The sequence below is a fragment of the Mustelus asterias genome, chromosome 14 (genome assembly GCF_964213995.1).
Source record: "Mustelus asterias chromosome 14, sMusAst1.hap1.1, whole genome shotgun sequence".
NCBI lineage: Eukaryota > Metazoa > Chordata > Chondrichthyes > Carcharhiniformes > Triakidae > Mustelus > Mustelus asterias.
This window is the reverse complement of record NC_135814.1, coordinates 9,634,802-9,657,368: the sequence shown is the minus strand read 5'-3', so window position 1 is coordinate 9,657,368 and position 22,567 is coordinate 9,634,802. Positions and strand designations below refer to the sequence as shown.

At 48.5% G+C, this 22,567-nt stretch overlaps 1 protein-coding gene across 1 annotated transcript in view; it reads right to left on the bottom strand.

The window, feature by feature from the left end:
• The window catches only part of sema5ba (sema domain, seven thrombospondin repeats (type 1 and type 1-like), transmembrane domain (TM) and short cytoplasmic domain, (semaphorin) 5Ba), a 323,927-nt gene that overhangs the window by 50,288 nt on the left and 251,072 nt on the right, over positions 1–22,567 (bottom strand). Inside the window, exons 13-14 of the mRNA XM_078227863.1 lie at positions 12,353–12,470; positions 7,365–7,546 (exon numbers count right to left, since the gene is read on the bottom strand). Of these exons, the coding sequence (XP_078083989.1) occupies positions 7,365–7,546; positions 12,353–12,470 (300 nt within the window). The remainder of the gene's footprint in view (positions 1–7,364; positions 7,547–12,352; positions 12,471–22,567) is intronic.

The following is a 22,567-nucleotide window of genomic DNA, read 5'->3' as shown; positions in this document are numbered from 1 at the left end:
CCAATATTTAATTGGAGGTAATTTCTGTTCATCCAGCACTGACATCAGGTAAGCAATCCAATAGTTTTGCAACAGTGGAGGAGTTGGAGCTGGATGTTGTCAGTGTGCATGTAGATGAGAAGTAGGAGGTGACTATGGATCAATGCTTGGGGCGTGAGAGGTAACGGTGCTGGGTCAGGAAGAGAAGCCATTCTTTGGCAATGATTGGATAGATAAGAAAGGAACTGGGAAAGAGCAGCCCCACTCAGCTGGGAGAGAGGTGCTGGAGGAGGATGGTGTGGTCAAACTGTGTCAATGACTGCAGACAGTTCGAGAAGGACAAGGAGAGGAAGTTTATCCCTGTTGCCGTCACTTGGGAAGTCACTTGTCACTTTATACAAACAAGATCACAAGTCATACAGAACAAACGCGGGTGATTGGGAGATGAGAGGATATTAATTCAACGTTTTCCTGAATATTCTGTGGCAGTTAGCATGGGTGCCTCACAACGCCAGGGACCCAGGTTCAAATCCCGGCTTGGGTCACTATCTGAGTGGAGTCTGCACGTTCTCCCCATGTCTGCGTGGGTTTCCTCCAGGTGCTCCAGTTTCCTCCCACAGTCCGAAAGACGTGCTGGTTAGGTACATTGGCCATGCTAAATTCTCCCTCAGTGTACCCGAACAGGCACTGGACTGTGGCGACTCGGGGATTTTCACAGTAACTTCATTGCAGTGTAAATGTGCCTACTTGTGACACTAAAAAATAAACTTTTAAAAAACTTTAGAACCATGTCGGGAATGTATCGATTCATCCCCACATGCATTATGAACGGTGAAAGGTCATTATATGGCACCCGTTCCACACCAGCTCCCCATCCTTATGGATCATTCATTGTCTCTACACTGTCAATGATCCCTACTTAGTGCCGACTCAAATTAGGACTTGAATAAACAGAGGCTGGAACTTTCTTCTCAGCATTCACCCCACACCCTGTGCTCCTTCGGCTCTGCAACAATCTATCATCAGCTGGCAGCACCTCCATTCATCCTGCAAGCCTCACCTTGTCCTGTTCCCCTGTAGACTCTTGTCAGATTACATTCAGTAAGATTCATTGCTACCACTTGTGGCTGCGTTGGCAGTGATGTCCCCGGGAGCTGTTATCCATCAGGGAGGTTGGGCTTTTTAAAAAAAAAATACCACCAGTTCCGTCTGTCCTTTCACACATACATAGTTTGTCGTTCGAATGGGTGGGAGGGAGGGTAGAATTCATTGGAGTGCACATAGTGAATGTTTGCAGATCTCACTGTGACCACTGGCTTCTGTTACCGTCTTCAAAGGTGGCTTTAATTCATTATAGACAGCATATGATTCACATTAAAGCAGGGAGGCAGTAATGAGCGGCAGCGAGTGCGGAACGCACTGAAAACACACGTTGCGTAAATCAAAATCAGACTTCAATGGCAGTATAAAACTCCCCCAGCTCAGCCTAACCCAAATCAGCAATTTAAAAAAAAAATTGTTTATTAGTGTCACAAGTAGGCTTACCTTAACACTGCAATGAAGTTACTGTGAAAATCCCCTAGTCGCCACACTCCGGCGCCTGTTCGGGTACACTGAGGGAGAATTTAGCACGGCCAATGCACCCCTAAACAGCACATCTTTTGCACTGTGGGAGGAAACCGGAGCACCCGGAGGAAACCCACGCAGACACGGGGAGAATGTGCAGACTCCACACAGACGGTCGCCCCCAAGGCTGGAACCGAACCCTGGCGCTGTGAGGCAGCAGTGCTAACCACTGTGCCAAGCTGAGGCTGTACAGCACTGTCATCGGATTGCCATGGAATAATTCAAGGAGATGAAACGGAGAAAGAGATGTCGCCACAAGATGTTAATTTGCATACAACATGTTCACATTAAATATGTTCTGACGCAGCTGTGACTTGACTCCGTGCTCAATCAGAAGTGATTTGTCTTGCTTCCCCGCTCTCTAATAGCGAGAAGTATTGCCTGGTATAATACAACTGTCAAGTTAACAAGAAGCTCCTGAGGTTCGGAGCGCAGTCTGCGGTCATTGATCTCAGCTGGTGTTATATAGTAGGGACGCTATAATTGGCCACAATCTGCTCCTTCCCCTACTGACTGGGAGAGAATATCTTCCTTGGTTCCTGCTCCTCACCATTCATGGTCCGAGTTCCATTTACCCACCACAATCTATCCGCTCACTGACCGTACATTGCCTCCCAGTCCAGCATTGCTTCAATTCTATAAGTGATGCGCGTTATCACACACGAGGCTTGAGATGCTCAGGAAATAAAGGCTTTTATTTGCTGTAACAAGGCAGCTACTAATTATATACACGATCCCAGACTGAGGGGTCCCAGACAGAGCAGAGACCTTTATACCTCTCCCAGGAGGCGGAGCCTGACTGGGATGTACCATAATAACTATAATACAAGGTGTAACAGCCCAACCCTAACCCCAACAGCAACAAGTAGAACAACTCATCCCTAACCCCAACAGCAACATATATACATACTTGTAGTACTGGCCAGACCCTGGCTCAGTACTATCTAGTGGGAACCAACGATGGTTCACCACAATAAGTCTCATCCTTGTTTTCAGATTCCGCCACACAGCCTTTCCTCGCTTTCACTCTATCACCTCTTCCAGCTCTACAACCCTCCCAAAACCCTGTACCTCAACAATTCTGGTCTCTTCTGTGTTGCCGATTTCCATCGCTCCGGAGTCCAAGGGTGTTTGGCATAGCAAGGGTTAATGAGGGACTGCAGAACAGTAATACCCACAGTGTGAGTATGGCAGAGACCAGCAGAAGCCAACATGGACAGAGTTGGAACTAATTAGGGCTATACCTTGGCGATGTATCTAATTATGAGTTGTTAACCAACACTTAATGTGGCGGCATGGTGGCACAGTGGTTAGCGCTGCTGCCTCAGCGCCAGGGACCTGGGGTTCGATTCCCGGCTTGGGTCACTGTCCATGTGGAGTTTGCATGTTCTCGCCGTGTCTGCATGGGTCTCCTCCGGGTGCTCCGGTTTCCTCCCACAGTCCAAAGATGTGCGGGTTAGGTTGATTGGCCATGATAAATTGCCCCTTAATGTCAGTGGGACTGGGAGGGTAAATACATGGGGTTGCGGGATAGGGCCTGGGTGGGATTGTGGTCGGTGCAGGATCGATGTGCCGAATGGCCTCCTTCTGCACTGTAGCTTCTATGTTCAACCACACAAACCTCTATGTGACATAGAGAAAACCCTTCCACCATGCTCCACCATTGGCAGCCATACTTTCAACTGACTAGGCCCTAATTTCTGGAATTTCCTCTCTAAACCTCCACACCTCTCGGCCTTTTTCTCTCCTTTAAGTTATTCCAAAACACCGACGTCAGTGACCAAGCTTTTGGTCACCTATCCTAATATTTCCTTATGTGGCTCAGTATCAACTATTGTCTGATCACTCTCCTGTGAAGTGCTTTGGGATCTCTACTGAGCTCAAGGTACTAGATAAATGCAAGTTGTTGTTGTAGCTACTGGAAAATGTACCTGGATATTAGGGGAGAAAAAGACTCTCTCGTAATAACATAAAACTACCAACGTTCATACAAGGAGAAGGAAGGACATATATTGGATCATTTTCAGTCCTTGTGGAACCATCAGCAAATAATCCAGTGAGGAGAGAGGCGTTGCGAATATACCAGAACAAAAATACTTCTGTTTATATAGCACCTTTCACAACCTCAGATCGTCCCAATGTACATGGCAGCCAATCAAGTCAAGTACTGTGGTGGAGTCACTGTGTAATGTGGAAAGCACAATCATTTGTGCACAGCAAGCTCCCACAAACAACAATGAGATAATGGCCAGATAATTTGTTTTAGTGATGTTAGCTGAGGGATAAATATTGGCCAAAAATCAATGGCACAAGTTTATTACGCTGCGTGTGTGTATGTGTACATGCATAGTATGTGTGTGCATACACATCTGTGTGTTTGGGTGTGTGTGCGCATGCATGTGCATGTATGCGGGTATGTTTGTGCACATGAATGTATGTGTGTGTGCATGTTCATGTGTGTGAGCTTGTGCCTGTATGAGTGTGCGTGTGCATGTGCCTATGCATGCATTTTTGCGTGTGTGTTTATGTGCATGTGTGTATGTGTGTGCATCTGTGTGAATGTAAGTATGTGTGTGTGCATGTGCATGTTTGTATGTGTGTATGTATGTATGGGTGTGTGTGCGTGCACATGTGTGTGTATGTGGGTATTTGTGTGTGCATGTGTATGTGCATGTGTGTGTGTGCATGCATGTGCATGCACGTGCATGTGTGTGTATGTGTGCGCATGTATGTGTTTATGTGGGTATTTGTGTGTGCATGCATGTGTGTGTGTGTGTGCGTATGCATGCATGTTTGTGTGTGTGTGTGTGCGTGTGCGTGTCAGTCGTACAGATTGTGAGCCTAAACAGAGATGATAATCTCACATTTGACATCTGGTATCCAATAAACTGAACCGTCAGATCTTGAATTGTGCAGCCGTTTGGGCTTGCTGCCTGATTGTTTATGTCCAATCAACAAGATTCTGCTTGTTCAGCCTCGCACATGGAACAGTTGTCCACTCTGGCACACAAAACTCTTAAATGTTCCCTGGTTAGGTACATGGTGAGTTAATACTGAAAGCAGCTTATCCAATGTGCCCACCCCCACTGCACCCAGGCTGACATTTCCAGATCTCACACCTGACAGGCTTACAGCTCAGAGAAAAACTAAATTTAGCAGCAATCAGAGTAAAATTACAGGCAGTTTGAATGGAGTTGATGTTGCGCCAACTTCACTTTGCATTGGGTCTCTCCAGTTGGCAGGGAAAGGGAGAGTCAGAGCGAGGTGACTTTCAACACCTCTAATTTCTCAGGAGACTAAGGAAATTTGGCATGCCCACTACGGCTCTCACCAACTTTTACAGATGCACCATAGAAAGCATTCTTTCTGGTTGTATCACAGCTTGGTATGGGGCTCCTGCTCTGCCCAAGACCGGAACGAACTACAAAAGGTCGTGAATGAAGCCCAGTCCATCACGCAAACCAGCCTCCCATCCATTGACTCTGTCTACACTTGCCGCTGCCTCGGGGAAAAGCAGCCAGCATAATTAAGGACCCCACGCACCCCGGACATACTTCTTTCCACCTTCTTCCTCCGGGAAAAAGATACAAAAGTCTGAGATCACGTACCAACCGACTCAGGAACAGCTTCTTCCCTGCTGCCGTCAGACTTTTGAGTGGACCTACCTCACATTAAGTTGATCTTTCTCTACACCCCAGCTATGACTGTAACACTACATTCTGCACTCTCTCGTTTCCTTCTCTATGAACAGTATGCTTTGTCTGTATAGCGCGCAATAAATAATACTTGTCACTATATGCTAATACATGTGACAATAATAAATCAAATCAAATCAAAATCTTTCCATTCCCCCCAAGCTGCATGTCATTCCCGGTCCCAGATCCACCCTGACAGCTGCGACCAAGCTGACAATGCTCGGGCTTCCGGGTCAGAAGGTTTGTTGTTTCACATTCCACTCCAGAAACCGGAGTACAAAATCTAGCTTTAAGCGGCCAATGCCAACACTGAGGGAATGCTGCCTGGTCGGAAATGCCATCTATGGATGAGGCCCGCCCTGTCAGAGGCTTAATCTTTTGGATGCGAGCCCCACCTCCACCCCCCACCTCTGCCCCCTCAGCTGGTGTGAAAGGTCCCATGATGTCGAAGAGAGCAGCGGGCGAATCCTCCCCGGTGGCCCGGCTAATATCCATCTCTGCAGTGGGCGCATCACTATGATTGGAAAGCTCTTTCAATGGGCCAGCACAGGCACAAATGGGCCAAATGGCCTTTTTCAGTTCCATATCAGTGCTTTGGGGAATTCAAAGACATGAAATGTTTCATAAAACTACGACGTAGTTGTTCTTTCTTTCTTTCTATCCTTCCAGCTTCCTTCCTCCAGTTCCCGATTCCTTAGAATCATAGAATCCCTACAGTGCAGAAGGAGGCCATTCAGCCCATTGTGTCTGCACCGACCACAATCCCACCCAGGCGCTATCCCCATAACACCATGCATTTATCCTCGCTATTCCCCCTGACACTCAGGGGCAATTTAGCACAGCCAATCCACCTAACCCCGCACATCTTTGAACTGTGGGAGGAAACTGGAGCACCCGGAGGAAACCCACACAGACACGGGGAGAATGTGCAAACTCTACGCAGACAGTGACCCAAGCCGGGAATTGAACCCGGGTCTCTGGCGCTGTGAGGCAGCAGTGCTAACCACTGTGCCACCATGGCACCCGGTAACTGAATGATTCTCCTGTGCCCCAGTTACATTATACGCTGTGTATTCATTCCAATTGTGCAGCATTACACTGTTGAACAGCAGCAATGAGAACACCTGAATGAAGAGGTCCCCTCCAAGGCTGGAGCCACCCAAGTTTCCTTCCAAAGTTTTAAGGGTGAAATTGATCCACAGCCCAAGGATAGCCAGCTTAAATTCATTCTAACATCTACTCATTGGCGGGACCAAGCACTGCTTTTGGAAAGTTCTCAAAATATTATCTGGAAGTCAGGGCAGGGATGGCACAGTGGTTAGCACTGCTGCCTCACAGCGCCAGGGACCCGGGTTCGATTCCGGCCTCGGGTGACTGTCTGTGTGGAGTTTGTACATTCTCCCCGTGTCTGTGTGGGTTTCCTCCGGGTGCTCCGGTTTCTTCCCACAGTTCAAAGGTGTGCGGGGTTAGGTGGATTGGCCATGCTAAATTGCCCCTGAGTGTGGGTTTCCGCCGGGTGCTCCGATTTCCTCCCACAGTCCAAAAGATGTGAAGGTTAGGGGGATTAGCAGGGTAAATATGTGGGGTTACGGGAAGGGGCCTGGGTGGGATCTTCTGTCGGCAAGTTGGTGCTGACTCAATGGGCCGAATGGCCTCCTTCTGCACTGTCAGGATTCTATGAAGTTGAAGGTTCATTTACTATTGGCCGCATTTACTGAAAGGGGGGTGTTGGCCAGAGCGAGAACTCTCAAAGGTACTGTCCATGGAATTGTGAATGTCCCTCCTGAAGATGACGGACTACGCCTCAGGTTTTAATGTCTCATCCGATGGTTGGCACCTGTGCCAAAGCAGCTCCCCTTTGGTACTGCATTAGATTGTCAGCTTACAGTATGCCAAGACCTGGGCTGGGCTCTGAGCCCTAAGCCATCTGACCCAGCAGCAAGATGGCCGTCAACAGAACCAAGCTGATGGGCTGAACAAATAAATATTGGAAAGGACTTCACAAATGAAGACATTACTCAGGTCTGATCATCTTCTGCAAGGTACAAATTTCTATCCTCTTACCTGGAGCAATTTGCCACCTCAATCCAGGCTCCTGCGCACTCATGACCTCCGCAGCGTGGAGCGGGGCTGTCACATGACCTGGAGCGGCACATGCACGACCCCGTGGCCTCTTTGTCTGTGTGCTCACACAGTTGCCATGGCGACCAGGGCCCAAATTCACCATCCACTGTGAGGTTTCTCACCTGAATCAAAAGATCCCAAGAGTTTAGACGGACCAAACGTCACCTCAGAAGGTAAAGTATTAAATCAAAAGCTGAGAAAATATTGTGAGTAATTGCATTTCTTCAGGGGATAAAGTCTAGACCCATTAAAAATTTACCTCCCCACCCCCCCCTTCCATTTTCTCATCTTACCAGATAACAGATCAATGAGTTTGACAGGCCAGACGGCCGGTCCACTCCCAGACGTCTCTGAAGCCAACTGCCCAAAATTCTTCCCCAACTGTGGAGCAAAAATAACTTGGATTTATATTGAAGCCGGGGGCGTGGGGGTAAGTAACCCAGATCCTGACTCCCCGAAGCCTGTCCACCATCCACAAGGCATAAGTCAAGAGTGTGATGGAATATCTCCACTTGCCTGGATGGGTGAAGCTGGAGACCATGGCATAATGCAATCATCCCTGGACTAGTAATCCAGAGTAATGACTGAGGAACCTGGGTCGAATCCCATCATGGCAGACAGTGGAATTAAAATTTAATAAATAAAGGAAACCAAGAATTAAAGGTCTAATGATGATCATGAAACCATTTTCGATTGTTGTAAATCTGGTTCACTCACGCCCTTTAAGCAAGGAAATCTGCCATCCTTACCTGGCCTACATGTGACTCCAGAGCCACAGCAATGTGGTTGACTTACAATTGCCCTCTGAAATGGACACTCACTTCAAGGGCAATTAGGGATGGGCAACAGACGCTGGCTTTGCCAGTGATGCCCACATGTTGCATACCATCTACAACATGCACTGCAGCAACTCACGAAGGTTCCTGAGACGCCTCTCGAAGGTCAAGGGCAGCAGATGCATGGGAACACCACCTGGAAATTCCCCTCCAAGTCACTCACCATCCTTCCCTGAAACTATATCGCTGTTCCTTCACTGTCACTGGGTCAAAATCTCACTCCCTAACAGCACTGTGGATGTACCTAGGGAAGCACGGTGGCCCAGTGGTTAGCACTGCTGCCTCACAGCGCCAGGGACCCGGGTTCGATTCCCGGCTTGGGTCACCTTCTGTGCAGAGTCTGCACGTTCTCCCCGTGTCCGCATGGGTTTCCTCCGGGCTGCTCCGGTTTCCTTGAAAGACGTGCTGGTTAGGTGCATTGGCCATACTAAATTCTCCCTCAGTGTACCCGAACAGGTGCCAGAGTATGGCGACTAGGGGATTTTCACAGTACCTTCATTGCAGTGTTAATGTAAGCCTACTTGTGACACTAATAAATAAACTTTAAATAAAAGCTACACCACATGGAGTGCAGCAGCTCAAGAAGGCAGCTCACCACCACCTTCTCAAGGGCAATTAGGGATGGGCAATAAATGTTGGTCTAGCCAGCGATGCCCACACCCTGTGAAAGAATATACAAATAAAATGCCTCTGAAGTAGTAACATGTCCCAAGGAATAATTAGGCAAAAGCTGATCCTGAGCTATGTGAGGACATGTCAGGGAAGTGAATTCATAGAATCCCTACAGTGCAGAAGGACGCCATTTGGCCCATCGAGTCTGCACCGACCACAATCCCACCCAGGCCCTAGATTGCCCCTTTGTGTCTTAGTGCAATTTACCATGGTCAATGCACCTAACCCACACATCTTTGGACTTTTGGAGGAAACCAGAGCACCCGGAGGAAACCCATGCAGACACAGGGAGAACATGCAAACTCCACACAGACAGTGACCCGTGGCCGGAATTGAACCAGGGTTCCTGGAGCTGTGAGGCAGCAGTGCTAACCATTGTGCCACTGTCGGTGACCAAATGGTTGGTCAAATACGGTTTGAAGGAAGGAGAGAGAGAGGTGGCGAGGCTTCAGGACGGAATTCCGAGCTTACTGCCTAAGGAACTGAAGGCAGAGTTGCTAATGAGGAGACAGAATGAATCAGTATACACAAGAGTCCAGAGATGGAGGATCGCAGAGATCTTGAAGAGGGCTGGAAGAGCATCCAGAAGGATAAGAACTTTAAATTCAAGGTGGTCCGGTGGCACAGTGGTTAGCAATGCTGCCTCACAGCGCCAGGGACCCGGGTTCAATTCGGGCCTTGGGTCACTGTCTGTGTGGAGTTTGCACATTCTCCCCGTGTCTGTGTGGGTTTCCTCCAGGTGCTCCGGTTTCCTCCCACAGTCCAAAGATGTGCGGGTTAGGTGGATTGGCCATGCTAAAATTGCTCCTTAGTGTCAGGGGGACTAGCTAGGGTGAATGCATGGTGTTATGGGGATATTGCCTGGGTGGGATTGTGGTCGGTGCAAACCCGATGGGCCGAATGGCCTCCTTCTGCTCTGTAGGATTCTATGATTCTATGGTAAATGAGGTCAAGGAGTGGTGGGTGACTGGAAAGTGGTGCGAGCTCAGATACAAGCAGCCAAGAGAATTGGCACACACGTCCTGGCATATGGAAACAGTGCCAGTGACCAGTGCCAACTCACAGCCTTAAGCACTGTGTTACTTAGCCTGTCACATCAGCACTTTTGCTGAATTGATGTGACACCCAATGTTTCCCTCCTCTCCCCAAAGGGACATTGAAATCTGTTCCTATGTAATCATGCCTTTCTTTGCCAATTTTATGTTGGGAAGACATTTGTGGGCAAGTGTCATGATTTTGCACGCTTCTGAATTATTAAAAAGGACATTTCATCAGCTAAGATGTTTAAGAGTCTGTTTGTAAATTCATAAGTTTCACAGAAGGAAGGAATGAGTGAACTTCCCAGCCATCTGCCACTGTTAACAGCTAGCCAGTAGCATTTAATTATTATTTTTTAAGTCAGCGAATAGAACACATTAACAAGCAAGTGTGAGCTTTTTTTTTTGAAAGGAAAGTTGACACTAATGAATGATTAATAAATAACAAGATGCCTATAAATTTCTACCCTCTAAACAGTCGCTGAATGGTGCTGAAAAGAGACATGTTGTCAAAGCTTTTCATCCTGCACTCATCAGGACAAACACAAGAATGCCAAATTTCAAATGACCACAAAGATCTATACCACGGGCGAAAAGGGTGTTGGCCGTCGTCTTTGATTGGCTGAGATTTTGCCATGGAGAAAGCGACGGGGAGCTGTGGGTTCCCCAAGTTCATGGATAATTCAAACAAAGGTGCAAAGCTTGGACCTATTACTTTTGTTTGCAGATAATGGGTCCTTGTGTATGAGTGTACATTGAATGTTGCATGTATGAATGCCAGAAGCAACATTCATTCATACACAGGGACCTGTTCTCTGCAAACAAGAGGAATATGTTCAAGCCTCGCTTGAATTTTTTTGAATTAACCGAGAGCTTGGGGAGCATATCATTCCCCATGGCTTTCTCCATGGCATCGCCCTGTCCAATCAAATTCAGCTTGCCAACCAATTAGCAAACTCTTCCCCTGCAGTACAAATTGTTGTGATGTCAGAAATTTGGTATACTTGCATTTGTCCTGATGAGTGCAAGATGAAACTCTGCAGCAACATGTCGTTCTTTCCTAGTGGGTCAGCCTTAGCTCAGTGGGTAACATCCTTGCCTCCGAGTCACATGATTACAGGTTTGAGTCCCACATACCCCTGAGACTTGAGCGCTGCAGTGTAGAACTGAAGGAATGCTACATTGTCAGAGGTACAGTCTTTCAGATGAGATGTTAAATAGTGGCCTCCACCTTTCCTCCAAGATGGAGACAAAAACTCCAGTGGCAGTATTTCTAAGAGGGGAAGAGGAGTTCCCCCAGTGCCCTAGCCAATATTTATTCTCCGAACAACACTAAACAAAACCCAGTCCATCTGCTTATTTGCCTCGTGGACAAGACACCTGTGGCAGTTTGCTGTGTGCAATTCACTGCCATGTTTCCGACATTGTAACAAGGTCTACACTTCAAAATGTTTTAGGATGCTTTCTTTTCTTTATTCATTCATAGCACATGGGCATCGCTGGCTGGCCAGCATTTATTGCCCATCCCTAGTTGCCCATGCACAGAGTTGAGAGTCTGTACGGAGTTGAGATTCCAGACCCACAGCATTGCTGTGGCTCTGGAGTCACATGTAGGCCAGGCCAGGTAAGGACGACAGATTTTCTTCCCTGAAGGACATTAGTGAACCAGTTGTGTTTTTTCCGACAATCGACAATGGTTTCATGGTCATCAGCAGATTCTTAATTCCAGATATTTATTATTGAATTTGAATTTCACCATCTGCCGTGGTGGGATTCGAATGCAAATCCCCAGCACATACAGAGAGTCAAAGAGCGGGATTTTCTGGCCATGCTCACCCCAAGACCGGAAAATCCCGCCCGAGGTCAATGGACATTTGCATGGCCTCTACGATTCCCGTGGTGGGCAGGACGGGAAAATTCCATCCATAGAGTCATAAAGTGCAGAAAAGCCCATTGGGTCTCTGGATCACTAGTCCAGTGGCAATACCACTGCGCCACTGCGCCACTGCCTTCCCCACTTCAGACAAAGCATCCCAGGACATAATAATCTACTGTGTTAAAACAAACATTCTCAACATCTCCTCATTGGTCCTTAGATCTGCGCTAACCCCTCTATCAATGGTCCCAGCTTCTCCTCACTTGCTCCATCACAGTCCCTCATAATTTGAACAGCTCGATTAAATCTCCCCTTCGCCTTCTCTGCTCTAATCCCAGCTTCTCCAGATGCTCCGTACAAGTGAAGGCCCTCATCCCTGCCACCATCCCTGATGTTTCTTCGTAACTCACTCCGAAGGCCTCACAACCCTTGGGGAAAGTGACAGGCCGTGGCGAACAATCAGACATTAACGGGAAGTATTTGTGAGGTGTTCACCCAAACACATACCGGGCACTCAGTGATGTTCTGGCTCCACAGGCTCATGTTGGAGCTGTCCTCGATGGTAGTACACCTCTTCTTTCGCAGGTCCCAGCCACAGTAAGGATCCCTCACTCCCAGACAGGATCTGCCAATCAGACACAGCCATGAGTAATTAACCAACTGAAAATAAAAACAAATTCCAACACAGGAATTAAATTGCCCCCATCACAGATAAAAAAACTCTTAAGAAGCAACGGCTGGAGGGGTCTACTGGTCCCAGTGCTGGAGCAGCCCCGGACGTGGGTACCCCGGCGGTGAGGAATGTTTTCAATGGGAAACCCCGTTGACAATGGAGGGAGCAGAAGCTCGCCACCAGGCAATGGCGAGCTTCCTTCCACTGCCGCAAAACACTTTTAAATTTTAAAGTTTATTTATTAGTCACAAGTAGACTTACATTAACACTGCAATGAAGTTACTGTGAAAATCCCCTAGTCACCACACTCCAGCACCTGTTCGGGTACACTGAGGGGGAGTTTAGCATGGTCAATGCACCCAACCAGCACATCTTTCGGACTGTGGGGAGGAAACCGGAGCACCCGGAGGAAACCCACGCAGGCACTGGGAGAACGTGCTGACTCCGCACAGACAGTGACCCAAGCCGGGAATCGAACCCCGGTCCCTGGTGTTGTGAGACAGCAACGCTAACCACTGTGCCACCGCCTCGCGATGGGTTGTGCGGAAAGTCTTGCCCAGTGAGTTAGTTCTGCTCCGGAGGTCTGTGAAAGGCATTGGAGAAAATGCTCCATTTTCCCCAGAGGGAAGGGGGTAACACCATCGGTGGGACTGGAAGAACCCAACACAGTTTGGTGCGGCACAGTGGTGAAAATGTTAGCACTGCTGCCTCACAGCGCCAGGGACCCCGGGTTCAATTCCAGCCTCGAGTGACTGTCCATGTGGAGTTTGCACATTCTCCCCATGTCTGCATGGGGTTTCCTCCGGGTTTCCTCCCACAGTCAAAGACTATTTCCTCGGGTGGATGGAGCTATTACAAGGGGGCATAACTATAGGGTTCATGGTGGGAGATATAGGAAGGATATCAGAGGTAGGTTCTTTACGCAGAGAGTGGTTGGGGTGTGGAATGGACTGCCTGCAGTGATAGTGGAGTCAGACACTTTAGGAACATTTAAGCGGTTATTGGATAGGCACATGGAGCACACCAGGATGATAGGGAGTGGGATAGCTTGATCTTGGTTTCAGATAAAGCTCGGCACAACATCGTGGGCCGAAGGGCCTGTTCTGTGCTGTACTGTTCTATGTTCTAGTCCAGAGGTGTGCGGGTTAGGTTGATTGGTCATGTTAAATTGACCCTAGCATCGGGGGATTAGCAGGGTAAATATGTGGCGTTACAGGAATGGGGCCTGGGTGGGATTGTGGTCAGTGTAGACTCGATGGGCCGAATGGCCTCTTTCTGTACTGTAGGATTCTATGATTGTATGAAGCCGCCGGCAGGAAGGGCTGTAAAATTTCGACATGTATCTTTTCTCTTTTAAGCGTATTTTAGGGAAGCTGACAGCCATGGGCAGATGATACAGGAGCTACACTGTCAACCCGACCCGCTCCACTCACTTCTCGTCATAACCATTATTCACTGAAAATCTTCTTCTCTATATTCCTCTTGGCACTGATCTCACTGGAGTCTCACCGCCTCAGTCTGAAGTATCTGTTTAACATCTGTTTTCATTCCCACTCACCCATCACCGCGCTCAGTGCTGCCTGGATTTTAAACATTTCAATCCTTGGTTTCAAATCCCTCTATGAATCCCCCCTCCCTATCTTCCTCCAGCCTATGACCCTCTGTGACCTCTGCACTCTGGCCTCTTGATTTTAAGCGCCCCACCATTGGCAGCCCGTCTTCAGTCAATTGCTTTAAACTTGGAGTCACCAGCGGGCTTACATTAACACTGCAATGAAGTTACTGTGAAAATCCCCTAGTCGCCGCACTCCGGCGCCTGTTCCGGTACACTGAGGGAGAATTTAGCACGGCCAATGCACCCTAACCAGCACATCTTTCAGACTGTGGGAGGAAACCAAAGGGAACCCACGCCGATAGGGGGAGAATGTACAAACTCCACACAGACAGTGACCGCAGCTGGGAATTGAACCCGGGTCCCTGGCGCTGTGAGGCAGCAGTGCTAACCACGGTGCCACCGTGCTGCCCCCATTAGGCTCTAAGCTCTGGAATTCCTAAACCTCTCTGCCTCCATATTTCTCTTCTCCTCCTTTAAGATGCTCCTTAAAACCTGCCTCTTTGTTCAAGCTTTTGACTTGCTATCTGTCTTAATATCTCCTTCGATGGCTCCACTGTGGTGCACCTTGGGATATGGTATTTCATTATGTTAGTCACTATATAAATACACATTGTTGTTGTTGCTGCTTTCACATTGGGTTACTGATACAAACAGAAGAACACTAGCAACCCTGCGTACCAGAAGCCCTCGTCCTGAGTTTATCTAGGAACAACATGCACTAATACCTTCCCTTCATGCCAGCCATGGATCAGTAGTAGCATTCTGACCTCCGAACCAGAAGTTCATGGGGTCAAAACCCATGCCCAAGACTTGAACACAAAAGCTAGAATGATATTTCTGGTGCAGGATTGAGGGAGTACTGTACTGCTGCGGATGCTGTCTTTCAGAAGAGGTCTATGTCCTATACATAAAGAGTAGGACAAATCCAGCCTGGTCACTTACTGCCCCATCAGTCTACTCTTGATCACCAATAAAGTGATTGAAAGGGTCATCAACAGTGCTATCAAGCGGCACTTAGCCAGTGTTCCCAATGGGAGAGTCCAGATCTTGAGGTCATAGTTTGAGGATAAGGGGTATGTGTGGAATTCACTACCACAGAACGTAGTTGAGGCCAAAATGTTGTCAAGAAAAAATTAGATATAGCTCTTGGGGCTAAAGGGATCAAGGGATATGGGAGGAAGGGGGGGATCAGGATATTAAAATTGATGATGAGCCATGATCAAGATGAATGGCAGAACAAGCTCGAAGGGCCGAATAGCCTACTCCTGCTTCTAGTTTCTATGTTTTTATGTTTTAATAACCTGTTCACTCATGTTCAGTTCGGGCTCTGCCAGGGCCACTCTGCTCCTGGCCTCATTATGGCCTTGGTTTAAATATAGACAAAAGAGCTGAACTCCAGAGGTGAGGTGAGAGTGACTGCCCTTGACATCAAGGCAGCAGTTGACCGAGTGTGGCATCAAGGAGCCCGAGCGAAACTGTAGTCAATGGGAATCAGGGGGAAAGCTCCCTGCTGGTTAGAGTCATACCTGGCACAAAGGAAGATGGTTGTTCATCTCAGTTAGAAGACATCACCACAGGGATTCCTCAGGGTAGTGTCCTAGGCTCAACTATCTTCAGCTCCTTTGGCAATGACCTTCCTTCCATCATAAGGTCAGAAGTGAGGATGTTCGCCGATGATTGCACAATAGCACCATTTGCGACTCCTCAGATGCTGAAGCAGTCCATGTCCAAATGCAGCAAGACCTGGGCAATATCCAGGCTCGGGCTGACAAGTGGCAAGTAACATTCATGCCACACAAGTGCCAGTCAATGTCCACCACCAACAAGAGAGGATCTAACATTCGCCCCTTGATATTTAATGGCATCACCATCACTGAATCCCCCACTATCAACATCCCAGGGGTAGCCATTAACCAGAAACTTAACCGAACCAGACTTATAAATACTGTGGCTACCAGAGCACAGTAAGAAGTCTCACAACACCAGGTTAAAGTCCAACAGGTTTATTTGGTAGCAAATACCATAAGCTTTCGGAGCACTGCTCCTTCGTCAGATGGAGTGGAAATGTCATTTCCACTTCACATTTCCACTCCATCTGACGAAGGAGCAGTGCTCCGAAAGCTTATGGTATTTGCTACCAAATAAACCTGTTGGACTTTAACCTGGTGTTGTGAGACTTCTTACTGTGTTCACCCCAGTCCAACGCCGGCATCTCCACATCATGGCTACCAGAGCAGTCAGAGGCTAGGAATCCTGTGGTGAGTAACTCACCTCCTAACTCCCCAAATCCTATCCACCATTTACAACGCATAAGTCAGGAGTGTGATGGAATACTCCCCACTTGCCTGGATGAGTGCAGCTCCAACAACACTTAAGAAGTTCAACACCATCCAGGACAAAGCAGCCCACTTGACTGCCACCCCATCCAGAAACATTCAATCCCTCCACCACTGATGAACAGTAGCAGGCGTGTGTACCATCTACAAGATGCAATGCAAGTACTCACCAAGGCTCCATAGACAGCACCTTCCAAACCCACGACCACTCCCAAATAGAAGGGCAAGAGCAGCAAGTATCTGGGAACACCACCACCTGGAAGTCACCCTCCAAAACACTTACTACCCTGACTTAGAGCCATAGAGGTTTACAGCATGGAAATAGGCCCTGCGGCCCAACTTTGTCCATGCCGCCTTTTTTTTTTAATGACTAAGCTCGTCCCAATTGCCTGAGCTTGGCCCATATCCCTCGATAGTCATCTTACTCATGTAACTGTCTATACGCTTTTTAAAAGACAAAAAGACAAGACTTGGAAATATATCAGCCGTTCCTTCACTGTTGCTGAGTTAAACTCTTGGAACTCCCTCTCAAACAGCTCTGTGGGTGTACCTACACCAAATGGACCGCATGAAGGCAGCTCACCACCACCTTCCCAGGGGCAATTAGGGATGGGGAACCAATGGTGGACCTTTGCCCATGTCCCATAAATGAATAAGAAACACTTAGGGAGAAGGAATGAAGTGGTGCCTCGGGCCCCATTCAGCTTCATCTGATACAAAGCTTGATCAGAACGGAAGCAGACACTGACTTTGCAGTTTACCTGCTAGGCTCTCTAACCCTTCCTGACCAGTTAGAGCAAACACACTCAGTCAATGTCAGGCAATTCGTCACTGCGGGGCAACCGATTCCATTCTGTGCCCTAACAGCCTGAACCCATCGCATTTCATAATGACACCGTGCGACTGGAGAAAGGACAAAGAGAGTTGACGTAGGCATGGGAGGGAGAGGTAACGAGGATAGAGGCCAGAAAGGAGTCAGGATAATGACAGGACTGAAGTAAGACAGTGCGGAACACAAAAGGCGGACGAGAATGAAGTGAGCCCAGCAATCAAAGCTCATTTTAAGAGAAAAGGAGTGGGTGGAAATCATTCTTACTCTTCTAAATAGATCTACAGGCCATCCTATTTTTTTTTGCACTTTAGTTGCCTTCTCACTGATGCATGGGTAATCAGTCAGTAAAAAGGATGCGCATTTACGTTGCACTTTATCACCACTCCAGGAAATGTCTCAGATTGCTTCTTGCTGGTAGTAAGAGGCTACACAAGGAGTCACAATGTTTAGTTTTGCCCTGAATGTTTTGGAAGAGGCTCAGTGAACCGGCTAGACGTTTCATTTCCATCTTTTCACATGTGGCACTCAGTCAATGCTCAGATTGCAATGGTGGGATCTGAATTCACATTCTAGAACATAGAACAGTACAGCACAGAACAGGCCCTTCGGCCCACGATGTTGTGCCGAGCTTTGTCTGAAACCCAGATCAAGCTATTTCCTCCCTATCATCCCGAAGTGCTCCATGTGCCTATCCAATAGCTTCTTAAATGTTCCTAAAGTTTCTGACTCCACTATCCCTGCAGGCAGTCCATTCCACACCCCAACCACTCTCTGAGTAAAAAACCTACCTCGGACATCCTTCCTATATCTCCCACCATGAGCCCTATAATTATGCCCCCTAGTTACCGCTCCATTCACCCGAGGAAATAGTCTTTCTCTGGATTATTTGGCCGTAATGTAACCTTGTTCACTGCTATATCCTCCTTCCCCCCACCCACCCCGCCTAGCATCTCGACTGACTGCCTTATGGAGCCAAGGGGTATTTTCTCCAATGCCGATCCTGGGATAAGTTAATGGCTGTGGTGTTGCAGGGGGTGAGGCGGAAGCTGTGCTGTCTTTTAAAGAGTGGCTTATTAATGAGCGATGTTTTATTCTGCTGCTAAGTTGTAGCAGGATGTCTCTGAGGACTGAACTGTTGCTGAAAATGGAGGCTCACGCTGGGCCTGGGTTTTCTAGCGGTCTGCTGGCCTTCTCCATCATGGTTTAAGGGTCTGGCACATACGGAGTTAATGTGAGACGGAGTACGGTACCGCACACACAGTGATGTACCGAAGACGATGAAGATGGCTTCGAACCAACAGTCTCTCTACATACAGTCAGAGTCATACAGCACAGAAAAGGCCCTTCAGCCCATCAGGCAGCACCTTGGGGCCAAAATGTCTCAAGTTCAATTCAATTCTGAGCTGAGGGAGGCTCCCAACAGATGCTGAGAAAATCTGCCAGAGAGAAAAGCCTGGAAGCTGAAGGCAGAGAATGTTACTCCAGGGGAAGGCTCCATAGAATCAGCCGTGGAAATTTAGCTTCAGAAAGCTTGAACAATCATCAGAGGCAGGTACACCGGATGGTCCTGATCGACCCTCCCCTTGATTCTTTCACTCACCACATTCCCGACCTTCCCACTCACCCTCCCCCCGACCCTCCCACTCACCCCTCCCCACAATCCACCCACTCACATTCCCCGACCTTCCCACTCACCCTCCCCCCGACCCTCCCACTCACTCCTCCCCACAATCCACCCACTCACACTCCCCGACCCTCCCACTCACCCTCCCCTGATCCTCCCACTCACTCCTTCCCCCACCCTCCTACTCACCCCTCCTCCGACCCTCCCACTCACCTCTCCCACCCACTCACACTCCCCGACCCTCACACTCACCCTCCCCTGACCCTCCCACTCACCCTCCCCCGACCCTCCCACTCACTCCTTCCCCCACCCTCCCACTCACTCCTTCCCCCAACCCTCCCACTCACCCCTCCCCCGACCTTCTCACTCGCGACACTGCCCTTGCAATTTTCCTTTTCACCGTTTCATCGCGCCTCCTGCCTGCAGCTTCGCCCCGGGGTTCAGAGGGGAGAGTGGCTCCCACCGAGGGTTGGTTGACACCAGAGCGGGCAGCCGAATTGCCCAGAGCAACCATTTCAACCATGGGAGGAGGTTAAGGAGAGGTTGAATGAACTACCTCACACTTATCATGGAGCAATTAGATCATTGTCTGAGGATTAGAAATAGCAGACTGCCCTCCTTGCTAGCAAAGAGTAAGTTAGATATGGACAGCGAAGACTACCTGACCCATCCTAGCTCATCCATCTGATAAAAGAACCTAAAGTTCACTCACTCACTGAGCCTACATTACTCAACTAACTCTCCTGGCTTCTCTGCTTTGAAGCTTTGCTCTGAATGATTTGGGGGAAAAGAGATCCAAAAGAGGAAATAGGCCCCACACAATATTATGCTCACTAACCCCGCGCCCCCCCTTAGAATCATAAAACCTCTACAGTGCAGAAGGAGGCCATTCAGCCCATTGAGTATGCACTGACTCTCTCTGAGAGAGTGCATTACCCTTTCCCCCACTCTATCCCTGTAACCTCACACATTTATCATAGCCAATTCCCCCTAACCTACACATTTGGACACTCAGGGACAATTTAGCATGGCCAATCCACCTAACCTGCACCTCCCTGTACTGTGGGAGGGAAGCAGAGCACCCAGAGTAAACCACGCAGGCACAGGGAGAACGTGCAAACTCCACACGGACAGTTACCCGAGGCTGGAATTGAACCCAGGACCCTGGCGCTGTGAGGCAGCAGCGCTAACCACTGTGCCACCGTGCTGCCCACCTTCCCCGCAAAACCCTGCCCCACAAAACAGAAAACTAAGGTTCTGCACTGAGGGGATCACAGAATCGTTACGGTGCAGAAAGAGGCTATTTGGCCCATCGAAATGAGCATCCTGATTTAATCCCATTCCCCTGCACATTATTTCTGTTCAACTAATCATCCAGTGCCCTCTTGAATGGCTCGAAGGAACCTGTCTCCACCATACTCCAGGCAGTGCATTCCAGACCCCAACTACTCGCTGCGTGAAAAAGGTTTTTCTCACATCACATTTGCTTCCTTCATGGAGACTGGAGAAGCTGGGATTGTTCTCCTTAGAACGGAGAAGATTAAGGGGGAGGTTCAATAGAGGTGTTCAAATTTTATCTGGAGTTTTTATCTGAGTAAATGAGGACAAACCGGGGGCTAGGAACAGAACATTCCCACTGGCCCAAGAACCAGATGGGGAGATGCGGAATTGGCTGCCTGAAAGGGCGGTGGAAGCAGATTCAATAGGAACTTTCAAAAAGAGTTTTTAAGTTTGAGTATTATTGTCACAAGTAGGCTTACATTAACACTGCATTGAAGTTAGTGTGAAAATCCCCTGGTCGCCACACTCCAGCACCTGTTCGGGGACACTGAGGGAGAATTTAGCATGGTCAATGCACCTGACCAGCACGCCTTTCGGACTGTGGGAGGAAACCGGAGCACCCGGAGCAAACCCACGCAGACACGGGGAGGAGATGCAGACTCCACACAGACAGTGACCCAAGCCGGGAATCGAACCGGGGCCGCAGGCGCTGTGAGGCAGATGTACTAATCACTGGGCCACCATGCTGCATGGGATAAATACATGGGAAGAAAATGGTAGCTGGAAGATCTACGGGCCTGATTGAATTGAAGAGCGGCACAGGCAGGATGGACCGAATAGCCTCCACCTGTGCTGCTGATTTAGTGGAAGGCCGTGCGATTATTGAACGCAAATCGTGAATGAAGCCAAATGAAGAACCCAAAATGGCGATAGCATCAGCGACTGAATGCCAACCGGTGAGCCGTCAAAGAGGCGCGCATGAACATTGCGTGCAGCCAGGCTGGTAGCCAAGGAAACGGCAATACCTGTTTACCAACGCAGTCCACAGAAAACCAAGAACGGAAGCACGAGACATGGAGGGGGGCGATAGGAACTTATCAGAGAGCCAGCAAATGTCAGCCAGCCATGAAAAAAAATCATCTGATTTCATTCCAATTGTCAGGAGGCGAGGGGGTTCTGACAGCGAGCAGTGACTGCTGTTATCACACAAAGCAATCGGAGAAACATCCTTCAGCACGCAAGAGCTCTCCAGAAAAACTGAAACCATCACAAATCAACATGAAGGGTCTTCGCCGCGTCTACTGCTGTGCTGTCTCCAGATGTTGGCACCAACGCGCAACAGTCAACACAAAAATAAAAAATATTTCTACTTAAGACACTGCGCTTTAATGTTGTGCCAACACATCTCTTGCGTGACACTCTTACATTTATCACTTCACACTGCTCCCACCATTACCCATCTCCGGTGACAAGCCGACGACAGTTGCTCACACAGCTCTGATCTGAAGGGTGACATCTATAATTGTGTAGCTCAAGTGGACACAATGTGCAAACCTTACGCTCCCTCCCTCACTCTTTCATCAAATCTCAGGGAATAATGCTCCGTCGGTTTTCATCTTTTCCTTCGCGACAACTTTGCCCACCGCTGTCAAAACCGCCAAGAGAGAGCAAAAAAAAACAACGCAAAGGCATCAGAAGCAGACTCAGACGCTGGATGCTCCGTCGCCTAGGCGACCAAGCCAGACTGGGAATCCATTCACAAAAAAAAAAGCTGCCCCTTGCAAAGACGTTGACTCTTGGTCAATGATGCGGTTTCACGGGCATGACTGGCAGCTCGCCCAAGTGGCATTCCTTCACGGACGCACTCAGACAATTCAGGCAGCGCTCCGCATTCTATCTTTAACTCGCATTGGCATGTGGGCACCAGGCAAGGACAGAATAAAGCTCTGATGTACCAACAGGCTTAAGTAACACCCAAAGCGTCGTCAAATGTGGAGCCAGCACTGTGCAGGAGTGCAGAGGGCCGCATGGTTTTTGGATCAGTAATTTCTCCAATGCAATGCCACTTCTAGCAGGAGGGAGGGAGGGTAAAGGACATTGTGCTCTCTGCAACTCCCCTCTCCCCCAGTTAACCATTTACATAACAGAGGGCGGTCCATATCCCCAGACTCCTGTTCTATAATTCTCTAATGAGGATTTAGTAAATCTCTGTTTGTCCAGCTTATCGCCACGGCAGTGAACACACACAAAGATGAATACACACACACACACACAAACACGAATACACACATACACACAGAAATATGAACACACTCATACACACAAACATGAATACACACACAAACATGAATACACACACAG